Source organism: Oratosquilla oratoria, chromosome 38, assembly GCF_046742065.1.
Source record: "Oratosquilla oratoria isolate Oo_2021 chromosome 38, ASM4674206v1, whole genome shotgun sequence".
NCBI lineage: Eukaryota > Metazoa > Arthropoda > Malacostraca > Stomatopoda > Squillidae > Oratosquilla > Oratosquilla oratoria.
Genome location: NC_134814.1, coordinates 24,895,040 through 24,910,559, shown reverse-complemented (window position 1 = coordinate 24,910,559; position 15,520 = coordinate 24,895,040). Strand labels below are relative to the sequence as shown.

General features: G+C 42.7%; 1 protein-coding gene across 3 annotated transcripts in view; it reads left to right on the top strand.

Annotated features, from left to right (window-relative positions):
* The window catches only part of LOC143020018 (uncharacterized), a 168,728-nt gene that overhangs the window by 94,618 nt on the left and 58,590 nt on the right, over positions 1-15,520 (top strand). For all 3 annotated transcript variants that reach the window (XM_076176126.1, XM_076176125.1, XM_076176124.1), the window contains exons 18-20: positions 2,413-2,557; positions 4,340-4,472; positions 6,972-7,228. In XM_076176126.1, the coding sequence (XP_076032241.1) occupies positions 2,413-2,557; positions 4,340-4,472; positions 6,972-7,228 (535 nt within the window). The remainder of the gene's footprint in view (positions 1-2,412; positions 2,558-4,339; positions 4,473-6,971; positions 7,229-15,520) is intronic.

The following is a 15,520-nucleotide window of genomic DNA, read 5'->3' as shown; positions in this document are numbered from 1 at the left end:
ATTTAATTTGTTATTAGTCTTTTAGGCTTGATTAAATTTTTTATGTACAAAACATTTATCTTGCCACTGTCTGGTATTCCTCTTTTTTCTTCTTGTTGGATTTGCTCACTTTCAGCATTCTTCTGTTTTTCTCTCTCTCTCTCTCTCTTCCCTGCAACTTAACCTCCATTCTCAATATCCTTTCTTCCAGATAATGATCTGACAATCCAATGTCTTCTCCCATGAATACATTTATGTCCAGAACTGTTCCAATCTTCCTTTTGGGCACCACTGCTTAGTCTATTAAGACCCTCTCAACTGCCCTCCTACCTACCACCCTGGCCCATGTATACTTATGCTTGACTTTCTTCTTTAACCACTTCACTACGGGACTTAAATCTCGCGGGCAGCAGCCAATGCCAGCCGTACAATGTGTCGTAATGATACTCGCATCATAAAATATAGTCATGGGTTATATCAATCGTTCTCTCTTTCACCCGTGAATTTTGAAAACCACAGAGAATGGGATTTAGATCAGATTAGGGAGAATGTAAAAACGGGTTTGGTACGATTGGTCTAACGACGATTGGTCTAATACCAATTGGTCCAAAGCCAATTGGTCTAATAGACCAATTTGTCTAAAACCGATTCGTCTAAAACCGATTCGTCTAATATACTATTTGGTCTAATGACGATTAGTCTAAAATTGATGTAAAGACAATGATAGAAATACAAGAATTTAAATCAGAGACTTTTATTTAAGACACACATAAATTATACTTTAAAGACAATGATAGAGACTTTTATTTAGGACACACATAAAAATATACTTTGAAAATACAAAAAGGATCCTTTACATGATCTTGTTTCGCATCGCCAGTAAAATGTTTCTTTACCACTTGTCTTTTGAACCCTTTTTGAGCGCAATGTAAACAGATAACCATCTGCAGCAAGCTTTTCCTTTCCTCTTTCGGATAGCACAATTTCACATACAGGAAACTCCATGCTAAGGGCTTAGGAGAATACTCCAAAATGCAAATACTCTAAAACAAAGTAAGAAAGAACTTCGACACAAATTATCTCTTAGTTAAATCGGTAGTTAGAATAAAGAAATTTTGCACAAAGTATCCTTAAGGTGAAGCGGTAGTTAGCTATGGTAATTAGAAGAATCGTATATTTGGTTTTAGACCAATTCGCTTTGGACCAATCTTAGTTAAATCGGTAGTTAGAATAAAGAAATTTTGCACAAACTATCCTTTAGGTGAAGCGGTTGGTTTTAGACCAATCGTGTTGTTGGACCAATCGTACTATTGGACGAGATGGTTTTAGACCAATTCGCTTTGGACCAATTGGAATTAGACCAATCGTCGTTAGACCAATCGTCCGGGACCGGTACAAACACAGGGGCAACTACAATAAATATAATCAAGGCGCCGATATGGCAGCGTCGCGAATCCACTTGCTCCTCATGACGCCTACGTGTGCGGCACTGTATGGAAGGGGTTAAAACTGCTTTCATCATTTTAATTGTTGCCATAAGTTTCATTAAGTGTAAAAACCACAGCCCCACATTGACTGGTAATGGTCCTTGGGTCATCATAGAAATCTCTGGGAAGAAACAGTGGATTGTTGTATGTTATATTAGTGTGGGACTGTTTCCCTTTCACCAGCTGAAGGTGGTAGGGAGAGGGAAGAAGCATTCACTGGTTGTAAGCTGTTTGAAAAAATGTAAGAAATACAGTTGAAGTTGATGAAAAATCTTGAGCTCAGTCCATAGATGGAGTGTCAGCCCCTCAGGGGTGCATCTCCTGATAGAGGTGGCAGGGAGGGAAAGGACCTTCAATGTATTGATTGATTTTATTATATTTGCATGGTCATTTCCTTATTTGGCAAGGGACAGGGATGACCATTCTTGCATGGAGTGCTATGATTGGTGTGTGTGTGTGGGGGGGGGGGGTAAATGACTGGATTTTGATGGTTGTGGTGCAGGTGTATGCCTTGACTCAACCCCCACCCCCTCCATAACCACTTCAATGTGAGTCAAATTCTTATGTGCAACATCGGCTCCCATACATACGATGCATCATACTACTTGCATTGTAGAATATAAAGTCACTGCTCTATTACTCATTCTCTTTTACTCTGAATAATAATAAACACAAAACATAATCAAACAAATTCATAGAATCTGGGGGTAACTTATGTGCAACTACAAAAAGGGATATTTAATCAAGATGTCGACATCCTTGTGTACCCACTTGAACCTCATGACGCCTATGTATGAAGAAGGTGGTTAGAAGGGAAAGGACATTAACTTTGTATGGATATATGTACCAGTTTATTGCAGAACTGAAAAGTCATACCATAAGATACATAAATTTTGTACTTGTTCTCCATAGTATTGTTATATTCCTCTTAATCATTTTCAAAAAGGTTGTGAAGAAATGGGAAAACTTCAAACAGTTATTCAACTCCCATTAAATAAATTGGAAGAAGATTCATTCATAGCTTACCTCCAGTCATCTACAAAACCATCGGCCATAGATCTTCTCATTGTTTACTATTTGCAGAGGTCAAGGTATGTATCATAAAATGTAGTTCTTCTTTTATGAAAAACAGTAACCTTAGAGGTTTCAGTGATTCTGTGGTTAACTCATACAATGATGCATTTAATGGATGCTTTTATGGCCAGTGTCAAAGGACTTGATACAACTAAAGGGTGCTCACATCTGATTTTCACAAAATGTAGACCCTGTCTTGATTAGGAGTCTACCTTTAGACTTGCCCTAGAAGGGTTGGGCAATGTGAGATGAAATGTTCTGTTTATAAGGGAGTTGCTGATGTCTATAATTTTGACTGAATGAAACTTTTGTATTCGTTGTTTTTACCTTTAACCAGTTTGGAGTTTTTTCGATTTCCATTTTTTCATCGGTCTTTTCATTTATCTGTTCAATCTTTACAAGGATGGGGTGGTGCGAGAGGTGAATGCAAGGGTAGTTGGTCAGGGGTTGGAGATGATTAAAGAAAATGGAGAAAAGTGGGAGGTGAGCCAGTTGTTGTTTGCTGACGACACTGCGCTTGTAGCAGGATCAGAGGAGGGATTGAGGAAGTTGGTGACAGAGTTTGAGAAGGTGTGTGAAAGAAGGAAGCTGAAGATAAATGTGGGTAAATGTAAGGTGATGAGATGTACAAGGGGAGAGAGTGACAGCAGGCTGGAAGTGAGCATTAAGGGTGATAGACTGGATGAAGTGGATAGTTTTAGATACTTGGGTGCAAATGTGGCAGGAAAGGGAGGAGTGGGGGTGGAGGTAGAATGTAGATTGAGAGAAGCGAGTAAATGCCTTGGTGGATTGAAAAGTGTAATGAGAAATAGACATCTGGGAATGGATGCTAAGAGGAGGTTATATGAAGGAGTGATTGTACCAACGGCATTGTACGGGGCAGAAACATGGAACATGAGAGAGGAAGAGAGAAGGAGTTTGAATGTGTTTGAGATGAAATGTCTGAGATGTATGATGGGGGTTACTAGGCTGGATAGAGTAAGAAATGAGGAGGTGAGAAGGAGAACAGGGGTGGAAAGGGAACTGGGAGATAGGGTTGATGAAAGGACATTAGGATGGTTTGGACACATGGAAAGAATGAGTGTAGAAGGATTAGTAAAAGAAATATGGAAGGCAGAGGTGGAAGGAGTGAATATGAAGGGGCGTCCTAGGATGAGATGGATGGATGGGGTGAAAGGAGCATTACAAAAGAGAGGAATGTCTGTGGAGGAAGGACAGGAGAGGACAGAAGATAGGGGTGAATGGAGAGGGGTTGTGTATAGATGATGCTATGATGCATGAGGGGGGAGTGGGTGGGGGATGGGGGGTGAGGAAGTATGTATGAAAAAAAAATTGACGGAGCCCGAAGGGATTTCTTCCCGTCTTCTTTTCTGCATGAGGGGACAGAGAGGGGGGGTCGCCGAATTTATGAAGTGGCCTTGCTGTGGATGTGCTCTGTCTTGCGACACTGCTTCTGACCCAGGGCAGTGGACAGGATGCAGGGATGGCCCATCGTCCAGGTGGTGCCAAGATAAGAGGGAGGGAGGAGGGTGGAGGTGAGGGGAATATATAGGAAATGGAATGGGTAGGAGTGGTTTCTATGCCTTTTTCTTTTTGGCTACCCCCCATGTAGGGGGAAAAAGCCTTTGGTATATGTATGTATGTATATACCAAAGGCTTCTTCTTCCTTGTCTTGCAATTAAATCTTGTTTGAAATGATTCAGGTTTTCAAAAAGACTCCGATAAACTTTGTAGGTACATCTTTATTTTCTCTTGCCATTTGATCTTTTGGGGTTGATGTTTAAATCTATCACCTACAGGTATGTTGAGGTCCTTGAACTACAGAATCAGCTGCATTCGTATGGCCATCTTGGAACCAGCAGGAAGCGTCATGGAGCCCGAACAGCACTTGTAGATGGCTTCTTAGCACAGCTTCCTGATGAGAGCAAGAAGGTTTGTTTTAAGAATATTGGCTTGGTTTATCTTTATATGTAATCTCAGGCTGTCACATTTGTTTTTGTGGATGGACAAAGTTGTGTTACAGGATTAGATCTTGCTTGTAAAATCCCATCCCCTTTTCTTTTTGTTTGGTTAATTGTAGATCTTACTAGCCATACTCAGTGCCATATCAACCAAATTTTTCAGAGAGCTCAAGCTGGATGCTGTGTCAGAGATCCTGTTAACCTCTTTGTTTAGAAATTTGGCACCATTTATTCTCAAAGCCATCAAAAATATTGATGAAAAAGCTAAAGGTATTTGTGATAATGAGCAGAAAAATAGTAAACAAATGATTCAACACTGGTAGGCTTCTGATAGATATTAAACTTGGAATGTCTTCCATTCATATGTATCTCTCATATCTAGGTGTCCAACACATTCTGTTCAATGGTAAAAACCACTTGAGGAGCCAGTTTAGTTGCCAGAAACCCAACAGTAGGACAAATGTTACTTAATCACTTCAGTATGATTTAGACTCTCATGTGCAGCATCAACTGCCAAATGTATGATTCATCACACCACTCACATTGTAAAATGTAAAGGCACTGCTGTATTACTCATTCTCTTTTACTCCGAGTAATAATAAACACAGAAAATGCGATCAAACCAGTTCACAGAATCTGGGGGTAACTCGTGTACAACTGCAAAAAATATATATATGTATATATAATCAAGATATACAGGATAGGAGGAAAGCCTCTAGGAGCTGTCAAGAGTTTTTATGAGAGTAGTAGAGCTTGTGTCAGGATTACAAATGGAGAGAGTGAGCGGTTCGAGGTAAAGGTGGGACTTCGTCAAGGATGCATTATGTCACCCTGGCTGTTCAACTTATACATGGATGGGGTAGTGCGAGAGGTAAATGCAAGGGTAGTGGGTCAGGGATTGGAGATGGTTAAAGAAAATGGAGAAAAATGGGAGGTGAGCCAGCTGTTGTTTGCGGACGACACTGCGCTTGTGGCAGGATCGGAGGAGGGATTGAGGAAGTTGGTGACAGAGTTTGGGAGAGTATGTGATAGAAGAAAGCTAAAGATAAATGTGGGTAAATGTAAGGTGATGAGATGTACAAGGGGTGAAAGTGGCAGTAGACTAGAAGTGAGCATAAAGGGAGAGCGACTGGAGGAAGTGGATAGTTTTAGATACTTGGGTGCAAATGTGGCAGGAAAAGGTGGAGTGAAGGTGGAGGTAGAATGTAGATTGAGAAAAGCAAGTAAATGCCTTGGTGGATTGAAGAGTGTAAAGAGGAATAGACATTTGGGAATGGAAAGGGAGTTGGAAGATAGGGTTGATGAAAGAGTATTAGGATGGTTTGGACACATGGAAAGAATGAGTGAAGAAAGACTAGTAAAAGAGGTATGGAAGGCAGATGTGGAGGGAGTGAACATGAAGGGACATCCTAGGATGAGGTGGATGGATGGGGGTGAAGGGGGCTTTGGGGAGGAGGGGAGTGTCTGTTGGGGGGGACGGGAGAGGACGGAAGACGGGGGTGAGTGAAGAGTGGTTGTGTGTGGATGGTGTTGTGGTGCGTGGGGTGGGGTGGGCGGGGGGATGGGGGGTGGGGTGGTGTGTGTGAGCGGGGTTTGGCGCAGCCTGGGGGGATTTCTCCCCATCTCCTTTTATGCATGGGGAGACGGAGAGGGGGGGTCGCCGATTTAATGAAGCAGCCTTGCTGTGGATGTGCTGTGTCTTGCGACACTGCTTCTGACCCAGGGCAGTGGACAAGGTGCAGGGATGACCCGTCATCCAGGAGGTGCTAAGATGGGAGGGAGGGTGGAGGGGGTGTGGAGTGTGTTTAGGGATGGAATGGGTGGGAATGATTTTATGCCTTTTCCTTTTTGGCTACCTCCCTTTTAAGGGGGAAAAAGCCTTGGTATATGTATGTATGTTTATAATTAAGATGCTGCCACTGGTATCCTCATGTACCTACTCGCGCCTCATGATGCCTACGTGGGTGTCATCACACTGAAGTGGTTAACCTCACTCCAGACAGCTCCAAAAAATCTTTTCACTGAATGACCTATGGGCTGAATCAGTGGCTGTGACTAGTTTTATGGGGGCTGCAAGTTTACTGAGAGAGCTGCAGCAGTGGATTGATTGAGTCCTCTGGAAAGAAACGAGAAGGTTATTCGTGTTATTTTAGTGTGAATGTTTTTGTGTCACCAGCTAAGAGGAGGAGGAGAAGGAGAATATTGAGGAATGGGTATAGCAGTTGTTTGCCAACTTTCTGTATAAAAGTGTTGGGGGGAAACAGTCACAAACAGATTTTCGATCTAGTTCAGATAGAAGGAAGGGTATTGATAGGTGTTGAACATGGGTAGCAGAAAATGATTCTGACATCCATCTTGCAGGACTACTACTACTACTACAGCATATAGGTACCCAAGATTGATGCTGCCATTCAAGTACTTGTATTCAACTTTTTTCTATATGAAGCATAATTTGTATCATTTTATGCAGATAGTGGATGGATTAAGAAGGAGTACATATATCTACACCAAGCCAAAACCACTGTCAGCTCACATTCGCCAGCTTAAGCATGAAAGGATGTCCCTCAGCAGTCGGAGGCAATTACAACAAGGCACTTCACCTGTCAAACAAGACCTAAGTGCTCCCTTTACCCCCTTCAGGAATAAAGCTCAGCGTCGCAAATACGCCGGCTTAGAGAGTGAGCCTGATACAGACATCCTGAATCATTCAGGAAGAGGAACAAAGAGGCAAGTTTCATTAATGATTCATTTCTCACCCTACTTAATATGCTCTCTTTCCCTCCATCTACCTCTGAAAATTGTCAAAGATACTAATGAGGAAAATTGGGGAATGTGGCTCACAAGGTGCTGGTACCTGGTCTCCAGAGCAGGCCCAGATTGTCACTCAGTTAGGTAAATATATATTCAGATCACAAAACAGGGCAGTGGGTGAGATGCAGGGATGACCCATCATCCAGGAGGAGTCAAGGTAAGAGGGAGGGAGGGAGGGAGGGATGTAAATGGGAGTGGAGTATGTGGGGATAGGAATGGGTGGGAATGGATTTTAGCCTTTGTTTTTGGCTACCTCCCTTGTAAGGGGGAAAAAGCAGTTGATATATAAATATATATATATGTGTGTGTGTATGTAGAAAACAGGTACTAGAAACTCAAGTTTTGTACTCAACCAAATGCCCTCAGACATCAAACCAGTCTGTCCCTCCAAAAACAAGTAAGAACCACAGTGACACCATTGTGTAGCTGTCTCTTCACATTGAAACAGTAACAATGCAGAATAGGCCTGACTACAAGCTCAAATTGTTCTGGATGCAATGTGTACTCACTGGGCAAGCTGATTAAGGTGTTGTTACTTGTGGATGGTGGTTCAAACCCTGCCACCAGCAAAGTTGAACCAAGAGCATGGTTCATTAAATTTCTTGCTACAAAGTCCTCTTTAAGGAGGATTGTCCTCAACTCCTGATAGGGGGGAATTTGTGACATTAAACCATATCACCATCATCACAATCAATACTCAAAGACACAGAACACCTCATCCCACACTCCCTCGCTCTTCCCCTATCCAGACAGCACATAATCAGTTCTTTGAATGATTTGTGGGACAAACCAGTGGCTTTTACCAGTTGCCTGTGAGCTGTGGGTCTTCTGCAATAGAGAACAGTGGCAACAAATTGATTGAATAGTCTACTAAAATAAAAACTTTTTCTTTTTTCATTCTGCCATGATATTTATTTATTCATTTATAATTATATACATACATACATCTACCAAGGCTTTTTCCCCCTTAAAAGGGAGGTAGCCAAAAAGAAAAATGCATAAAATCATTCCCACCCATTCCATCCCTGAATACAGTCCACACCCCTCCACCCTCCCTCTTATCTTTGCACTTCCTGGATGACTGGTCATCCCTGCACCTTGTCCACTGCCCTGGGTCAGAAGCAGTGTTGCAAGACACAGCACATCCACAGGAAGGCCGCTTCATTAAATCAGCGACCCCCCTCTCTGTCCCCCCATGCATAAAAGGAGAAGACGGGGAGAAATCCCTTTGGGCTGCGTCAAATTTTGCTCACACATACTACCTCACCCCCCATCCCCCCACCCATTCCACCTCATGCATCACAACATCATCCATATACAACCATTCTCCATTCACCCCTGTCTTCTGTCCTCTCCCGTCCTTCCTCAACAGACATTCCCCTCTTCCCCAAAGCCCCTTTCACCCCATCCATCCACCTCATCCTAGGACGTCCCCTCATGTTCACTCCCTCCACATCTGCCTTCCATACCTCTTACTAGTCTTTCTTCACTCATGCATTATATATATATATATATATATATATATATATATACATGTAAAACACTGAATGGGTCCCAGTGATTAGAGATACATTTTAACAACCACAATGTACTTTAATTTAAGCCATCAACTTTGGGAGACCCAATGGAGGCCGACATGCAGAAATTGAAATGCGGTACTGCCAAGGACTTGAACCAGGCAATCACATGAAAAGTGCTGTAATGACTTGCCAACTATGCTATCAAGAGATATATAAGTTGAGCGCAACTTTTCTCTCAGCATCAAGTTTTTTCTTAAAATCTTGAATAGTGTTTGCACATACTGTTTCTTTGTCCAATTTGTTCTAAGTATCTATCACTATGTGGGAAGCTCTTTTTTTTTTTTTTTTTTTTTTTTTTTTATTTTTTTTATTTTAAATTTTTTTTTTTTTTTTTGTTTTTTTTTTTTTTCTTTTTTTTTTTTTTCTCTCTCTCTCTCTCTCTCTCTCTCTCTCTCTCTCTCTCTCTCTCTCTCTCTCCAAGATCTCTTCTGTAATGATCTTTTTTTAGTTTCTTTTCGTGTCCTCACAACCCTTCCTTCTATTTCCTCCTTTCCACACACCATCTTTGCAAACCTTATGACTCCCTCCTTTCCCAGTTCTACTCTATCCTTTACTTCCTCCCACTCCTCTCTCAGCTTCTTATACTCATTCTCCTTTTTTCCTCATTTAAGCAGTTCACTCTTAAGTACCTCCCTATCTTCTGCCCTTTTCCTCTTTCTCCACCTATTCTCCACTCTCAATTTACCTTCCACCAGAAAATGATCTGATATTCCCCCACTCTCCCCTTAGCACATATACATCCTTAACTCTTCCTACCATACTCCTGGTCACCACTATATAGTCCATTAATGCTCTATCTACCACCCTCTCCCATGTGTACTTATGCTTGACTTTCTTCCTAAACACTGTATTTGCTATCATCAACTCTCTTTCAAGACACATCTCCACTACAATTTTTACCTGGAACTCCATTCTTCCCAATCACTCCATCTACTGGTTCATTTCCTACCCTAGCATTAAGGTCTCCCAATACAACTACATTGACATTTCTTCCAAATCCCTCTATGCACTCATTTATATCTACCCAAAAAGCCTCCCTTTCCTCTACGCTCTTCTCACACTGGAAGCAAAGAAGGATGTAGAAGAGAAGCAGGCATTCATAGATTGGCTACAAATTAAGACGAGGGAATTGTATGAGAAGGGAAGTTAAGCATAAGATAAAGGAAGCAAAGAGGAGAGCAGATGTGAAATGGGGTAAGAGTATGACAGAAAATTTGGAAAGTAATAAAAAGATGTTTTGGAAGGAAATTAAAAGAGGAAGAGGACGCGAATCAAGTATAGAAGAAAAGGTAAAAGGTGCAGATGGAGAATTGATAATGGAGGAGAAGGCAGTGAGAGGAAGGTGGACAGAGTATTTTAGGGAGTTGCTAAGTGTGAAGGAGGATAGGGAGGGAAAGGTAGTTGCAGTGGGAAGCACTAAGAAAATGAGAGTAATGAGTGTGGAAAATGAAGGAGAAATAGGGAAAGATAAAGTGAAAGCAGCTGTTAAGATGATGAGAGCAGGTAAGGCACCTAGGTTGGATGGATGCCATGCAGAATGTCTGAAGAAAGGAGGTACAGCTATGGTGGATTGGCTGGTGAGGTTATTTAATGTTTGTTTAAGAGAGGGTAGAGTGCCAGAGGACTGGAGGAGTGCCTGTGTAGTTCCACTTTACAAGGGAAAAGGGGATAAGTGTGAGTGTAGTAGTTTCAGAGGGATCAGCTTGTTGAGTGTAGTTGGGAAGGCTTATGGGAGGGTCTTGATTGAGAGGATTAGGAGAGGAACAGAGGGAGTAATTGATGAGGAACAGTGTGGGTTTAGGACAGGTAGGGGTTGTGTAGATTAGATTTTTTTGGTAAGACAGATATGTGAGAAAGCTATAGGAAAAGGTAAGGATGTTTTTTTGGCTTTTATGGATCTGGAAAAGGCTTACGACAGGGTAGACAGGAAGGTACTGCAGATATATGGGATAAGAGGAAAGCTGTTAAGAGCAGTCAAGAGTTTTTATGAGAGTAGTACAGCTTGTATTAAGATTAGAAATGGAGAGAGTGAATGATTTAAGGTAAAGATGGGACTTCGTCAGGGATGTGTTATGTTGTCCTGGCTGTTCAATCTTTACATGGAAGGGGTGGTGTGAGAGGTGAATGCAAGGGTAGTGGGTCAGGGGTTGAAGATGGTTAAAGAAAATGGAGATAAGTGGGAGGTGAGCCAGTTGTTGTTTGCTGACGACACTGCACTTGTAGCAGGATCAAAGGAGGGATTGAGGAAACATGGAACATAAGAGAGGAAGATAGAAGGAGTTTGAATGTGTTTGAGATGAAATGTCTGAGAAGTATGATGAGGGTTACTAGGCTAGATAGAGTGAGAAATGAGGAGGTGATAAGGAGAACAGAGGTGGAAAGGGAGCTGGGATATAGGGTTGATGAAAGAGTATTGGGATGGTTTGGACACATGGAAAGAATGAGTGAAGAAAGATTAGTGAAAGAAGTGTGGAAGGCAGAGGTGGAAGGAGTGAATATGAGGGGGCATCCTAGAATGAGATGGATGGATGGGGTGAAAGGGGCATTACAAAAGAGAGGAATGTCTGTGGAGGAAGGACGAGAGAGGTCAAAAGATAGGTGTGAATGGAGAAGGGTTGTGTATGGATGGTTCTGTGATGCATGAGGGGGAGTGGGTGTTGGATGGGGATTGAGGAAGTATGTATGAGAAAAAATTTGACACAGCCCGAAGGGATTTCTCCCTGTCTTCACTTTTTCTGCATGAAGGGACGGAGAGGTGGGGTCGCCAAATTTATGAAGCGGTCTTCCTTTCTGTGGATGTGCTGTGTCTTGCAACACTGCCTCTGACCGAGGGCAGTGGACAGGATGCAGGGATGACCTGTCATCCAAGAGGTGCCAAGATAAGAGGGAAGGAGTAGGGTGGAGGGGAGTGGAATATATAGGAATTGGAATGGGTGAGAGTGATCTCTATGCCTTCTTCTTTTTGGCTACCCCCTGTGTAAGGGGGAAAAAGCCTTTGGTATATGTAGGTATGTGTGTTTTTGTGTCCTTGTTTTTCCATTGGCCCATTTCAATAAGTCATTCTTATCTAAGATTTCCATTCCTTTCATAATTGTATAGATAGTAGGTCTCCTCTTTCCCTTCTTTGTTCCAGAGTTGGTAATTCTAATTTGGACAGTCTTTGTTCATATATCATTTTGGAAAATGTTGGTGGCAGCTTTGTAGTTACATACATATACCAAGGCTTTTTCCCCCTTACAAGGGAGGTAGCCAAACAGGAAAAGGCATAAAATCACTCCCACCCATTCCATCCCTGAATACACTCCACACTCCTCCACCCTCCCTCGCATCTTAGCATCTCCTGGATGACGGGTCATCTCTGCACCTTGTCCACTGCCCTGGGTCAGAAGTAGTGTCGCAAGACACAGCACATCCACAGTAAGGCCGCTTCATTAAATCGGCGACCCCCCCTCTCTGTCCCCCCATGCATAAAGGAGAAGACGGTGAGAAATCCCTTCGGGCTGCGTCAAAATTTGCTCACACACACTACCTCACCCCCAATCCCCCTGCCCATTCCACCTCATGCATCACAACATCATCCATATACAACCATTCTCCATTCACCCCTGTCTTCTGTCCTCTCCCGTCCTTCCTCAACAGACATTCCCCTCTTCCCCAAAGCCCCTTCACCCCATCCATCCACCTCATCCTAGGACGTCCCTTCATGTTCACTCCCTCCACATCTGCCTTCCATACCTCTTTTACTAGTCTTTCTTCACTCATTCTTTCCATGTGTCCAAACCATCCTAATACTCTTTCATCAACCCTATCTCCCAACCCCCTTTCCACCCCTGTTCTCCTCCTCACCTCATTTCTCACTCTATCCAGCCTAGTAACCCCCATCATACTTCTCAGACACCTCATCTCAAACACATTCAAACTCCTCTCTTCCTCTCTTATGTTCCATGTTTCTGCCCCATACAGTGCTGTTGGCACAATCACTCCTTCATATAGTCTCCTCTTAGCATCCATTCCCAAATGTCTATTCCTCATTACACTTTTTAATCCACCAAGGCATTTACTCGCTTCTCTCAATCTACATTCTACCTCCACCTTCACTCCACCTTTTCCTGCCACATTTGCACCCAAGTATCTAAAACTATCCACCTCCTCCAGTTGCTCTCCCTTAATGCTCACTTCCAGTCTACTGCCACTTTCACCCCTTGTACATCTCATCACCTTTCTTCCAACACACACACTCCCAAACTCTGTCACCAACTTCCTCAATCCTTCTGAACCTGCCACAAGCACAGTGCCGTCCGCAAACAACAGCTGGCTCACCTTCCACTTTTCTCCATTTTCTTTAACCATCTCCAATCCCTGACCCACTACCCTTGCATTTACCTCTCGCACTACCCCATCCATGTATAAGTTGAACAGCCAGGGCGACATAACGCATCCTTGACGAAGTCCCACCTTTACCTTGAACCACTCGCTCTCTCCATTTGTAATCCTGACACAAGCTCTACTACTCTCATAAAAACTCTTGACAGCTCCTAGAAGCTTTCCTCATATCCCGTATATCCGCAAAACCTCCCACAGTGCCTTTCTGTCTACCCTGTCGTAAGCCTTTTCCAGGTCCATAAATGCCCAAAAAACATTCTTCCCCTTTCCTATAGCTTTCTCACATATCTGTCTTACCACAAAATTCTGATCTACACAACCTCTACCCGTCCTAAATCCACACTGTTCCTTACCAATTACTCCCTCTGTTCCTCTCCTAATCCTCTCAATCAAGATCCTCCCATAAGCCTTCCCAACTACACTTAACAAGCTAATCCCTCTGAAACTACTACATTCACACTTATCCCCTTTTCCCTTGTAAAGTGGAACTATAAAGGCACTCCTCCAGTCCTCTGGCACTCTACCTTCTCTCCAGCAAACATTAAATAACCTCACCAGGCAGTCCACCATCACTGTACCTCTTTTTTTTTTAGACATTCTGCATGACATCCATCCAGACCAGGTGCCTTACCTGCTTTCATCATCTTAACAACTGCCTTCATTTCATCCTTCCTTATTTTTCCTCCATTTTCTTCACTCATCACTGTCATTTTCTTAGCATTTCCCACTGCAACTATCTTTCCCTCCCTGTCCTTCATATTTTGCATACATACATACATACATATATACATATACCAAGGCTTTTTCCCCCTTACAAGGGAGGTAGCCAAATAGGAAAAGGCATAAAATCATTTCCACCCATTCCATCCCTGAATACACTCCACACCCCTCCACCCACCCTCTTATCTTAGCACCTCCCTAAAATATTCTGTTCATCTTCCCCTTACTGTCTTCTCTTCCATTATCATCTCTCCATCTGCACCTTTTACCTTTTCTTCTCTACTTGATTCGCCTCCTCTTCCTCTCTTAATTTCTTTCCAAAACATCTTTTTATTACTTTCAAGATTTTCTGTCATACTCTTACCCCACTTCACATCTACTCTCCTCTTTGCCTCCTTTACCTTTTGCTTTACTTCTCTTTTCTTTGTACCTCTCATATGACTCCCTCGTCCTATTTTGTAAACAATCTGTGAAAGCTCGCTTCTTCTCTTCTACAACCTTCTTCATTTCCTCATCCCATCATTCACTACCCTTTCTTGTTCCACACACCATCTTTGCACACTTTGTGACTCCCTCCTTGAACCATCCCCATTCCTCCTCCATGCCAAGCTCTACTCTATCCTTCACGCCCTCCCACTCCTTCAGCTTCCTCTTGTACTCCTTTTTCTTTTCATTTAAAGAGTTCACTCTAAGCACCTCCTTACCTTTTGTCCCTTTCCTCTTCCTCCATCTATCCTCCATTCTCAACTTACCTTCCACCAAAAAATGATCTGATATTCCCCCACCCTCTCCCCTTAGCACATGTACATCCTTAACTCTTCCTATCATAATCCTATTTACCACTACATAGTCCATTAACACTCTATCTACCACCCTTCCTTCCACCACCCTCTCCCATGTGTACTTATGCTGGGCTTATTTCCGAAACACTGTATTTGCTATCATCAACTCTCTTTCTAGACACATTTCCACCATCAACTCTCCACCACGATTCTTTCCTGGAACTCCACAATTCCCAACCACTCCATCAATTGGACCATTTCCTACCCTAGCATTAAGGTCTCCCAGTACTATTACATTGATATTTCTCCCTAAATCCTCTATGCACTCATTTAAATCTATCCAAAAAGCCTCCCTTTCTTTTACACTCTTCTCACTGGCAGGCCCATATGCACTTACAAAAACCCACATCTCCTTTCCCAGTTTCACCTTCATCCACATTATCCTTGAGGAAACCTCCTTCCACTCCACTACACGTTTACCTATCTCTTCACGTAGTATAGCCACCCCTTCCTTCCCTCGCCCTCTCTTCACTCCTGATAACCTCCCACTTACACTCCCAAACTTACACTCACCCTTCCCTTTCAGCTTAGTTTCACTCAAAGCCAACACATCCATCTTTGTTCTCACAAATATACTACCTATCTCTTCCCTTTTACTCTCATCTGTACCACATCCACGCACATTAAAAGACCCAAACCTTTGGGTGCTGGTTGGAAAACTCCCAGACCCTCATATGCCTTTG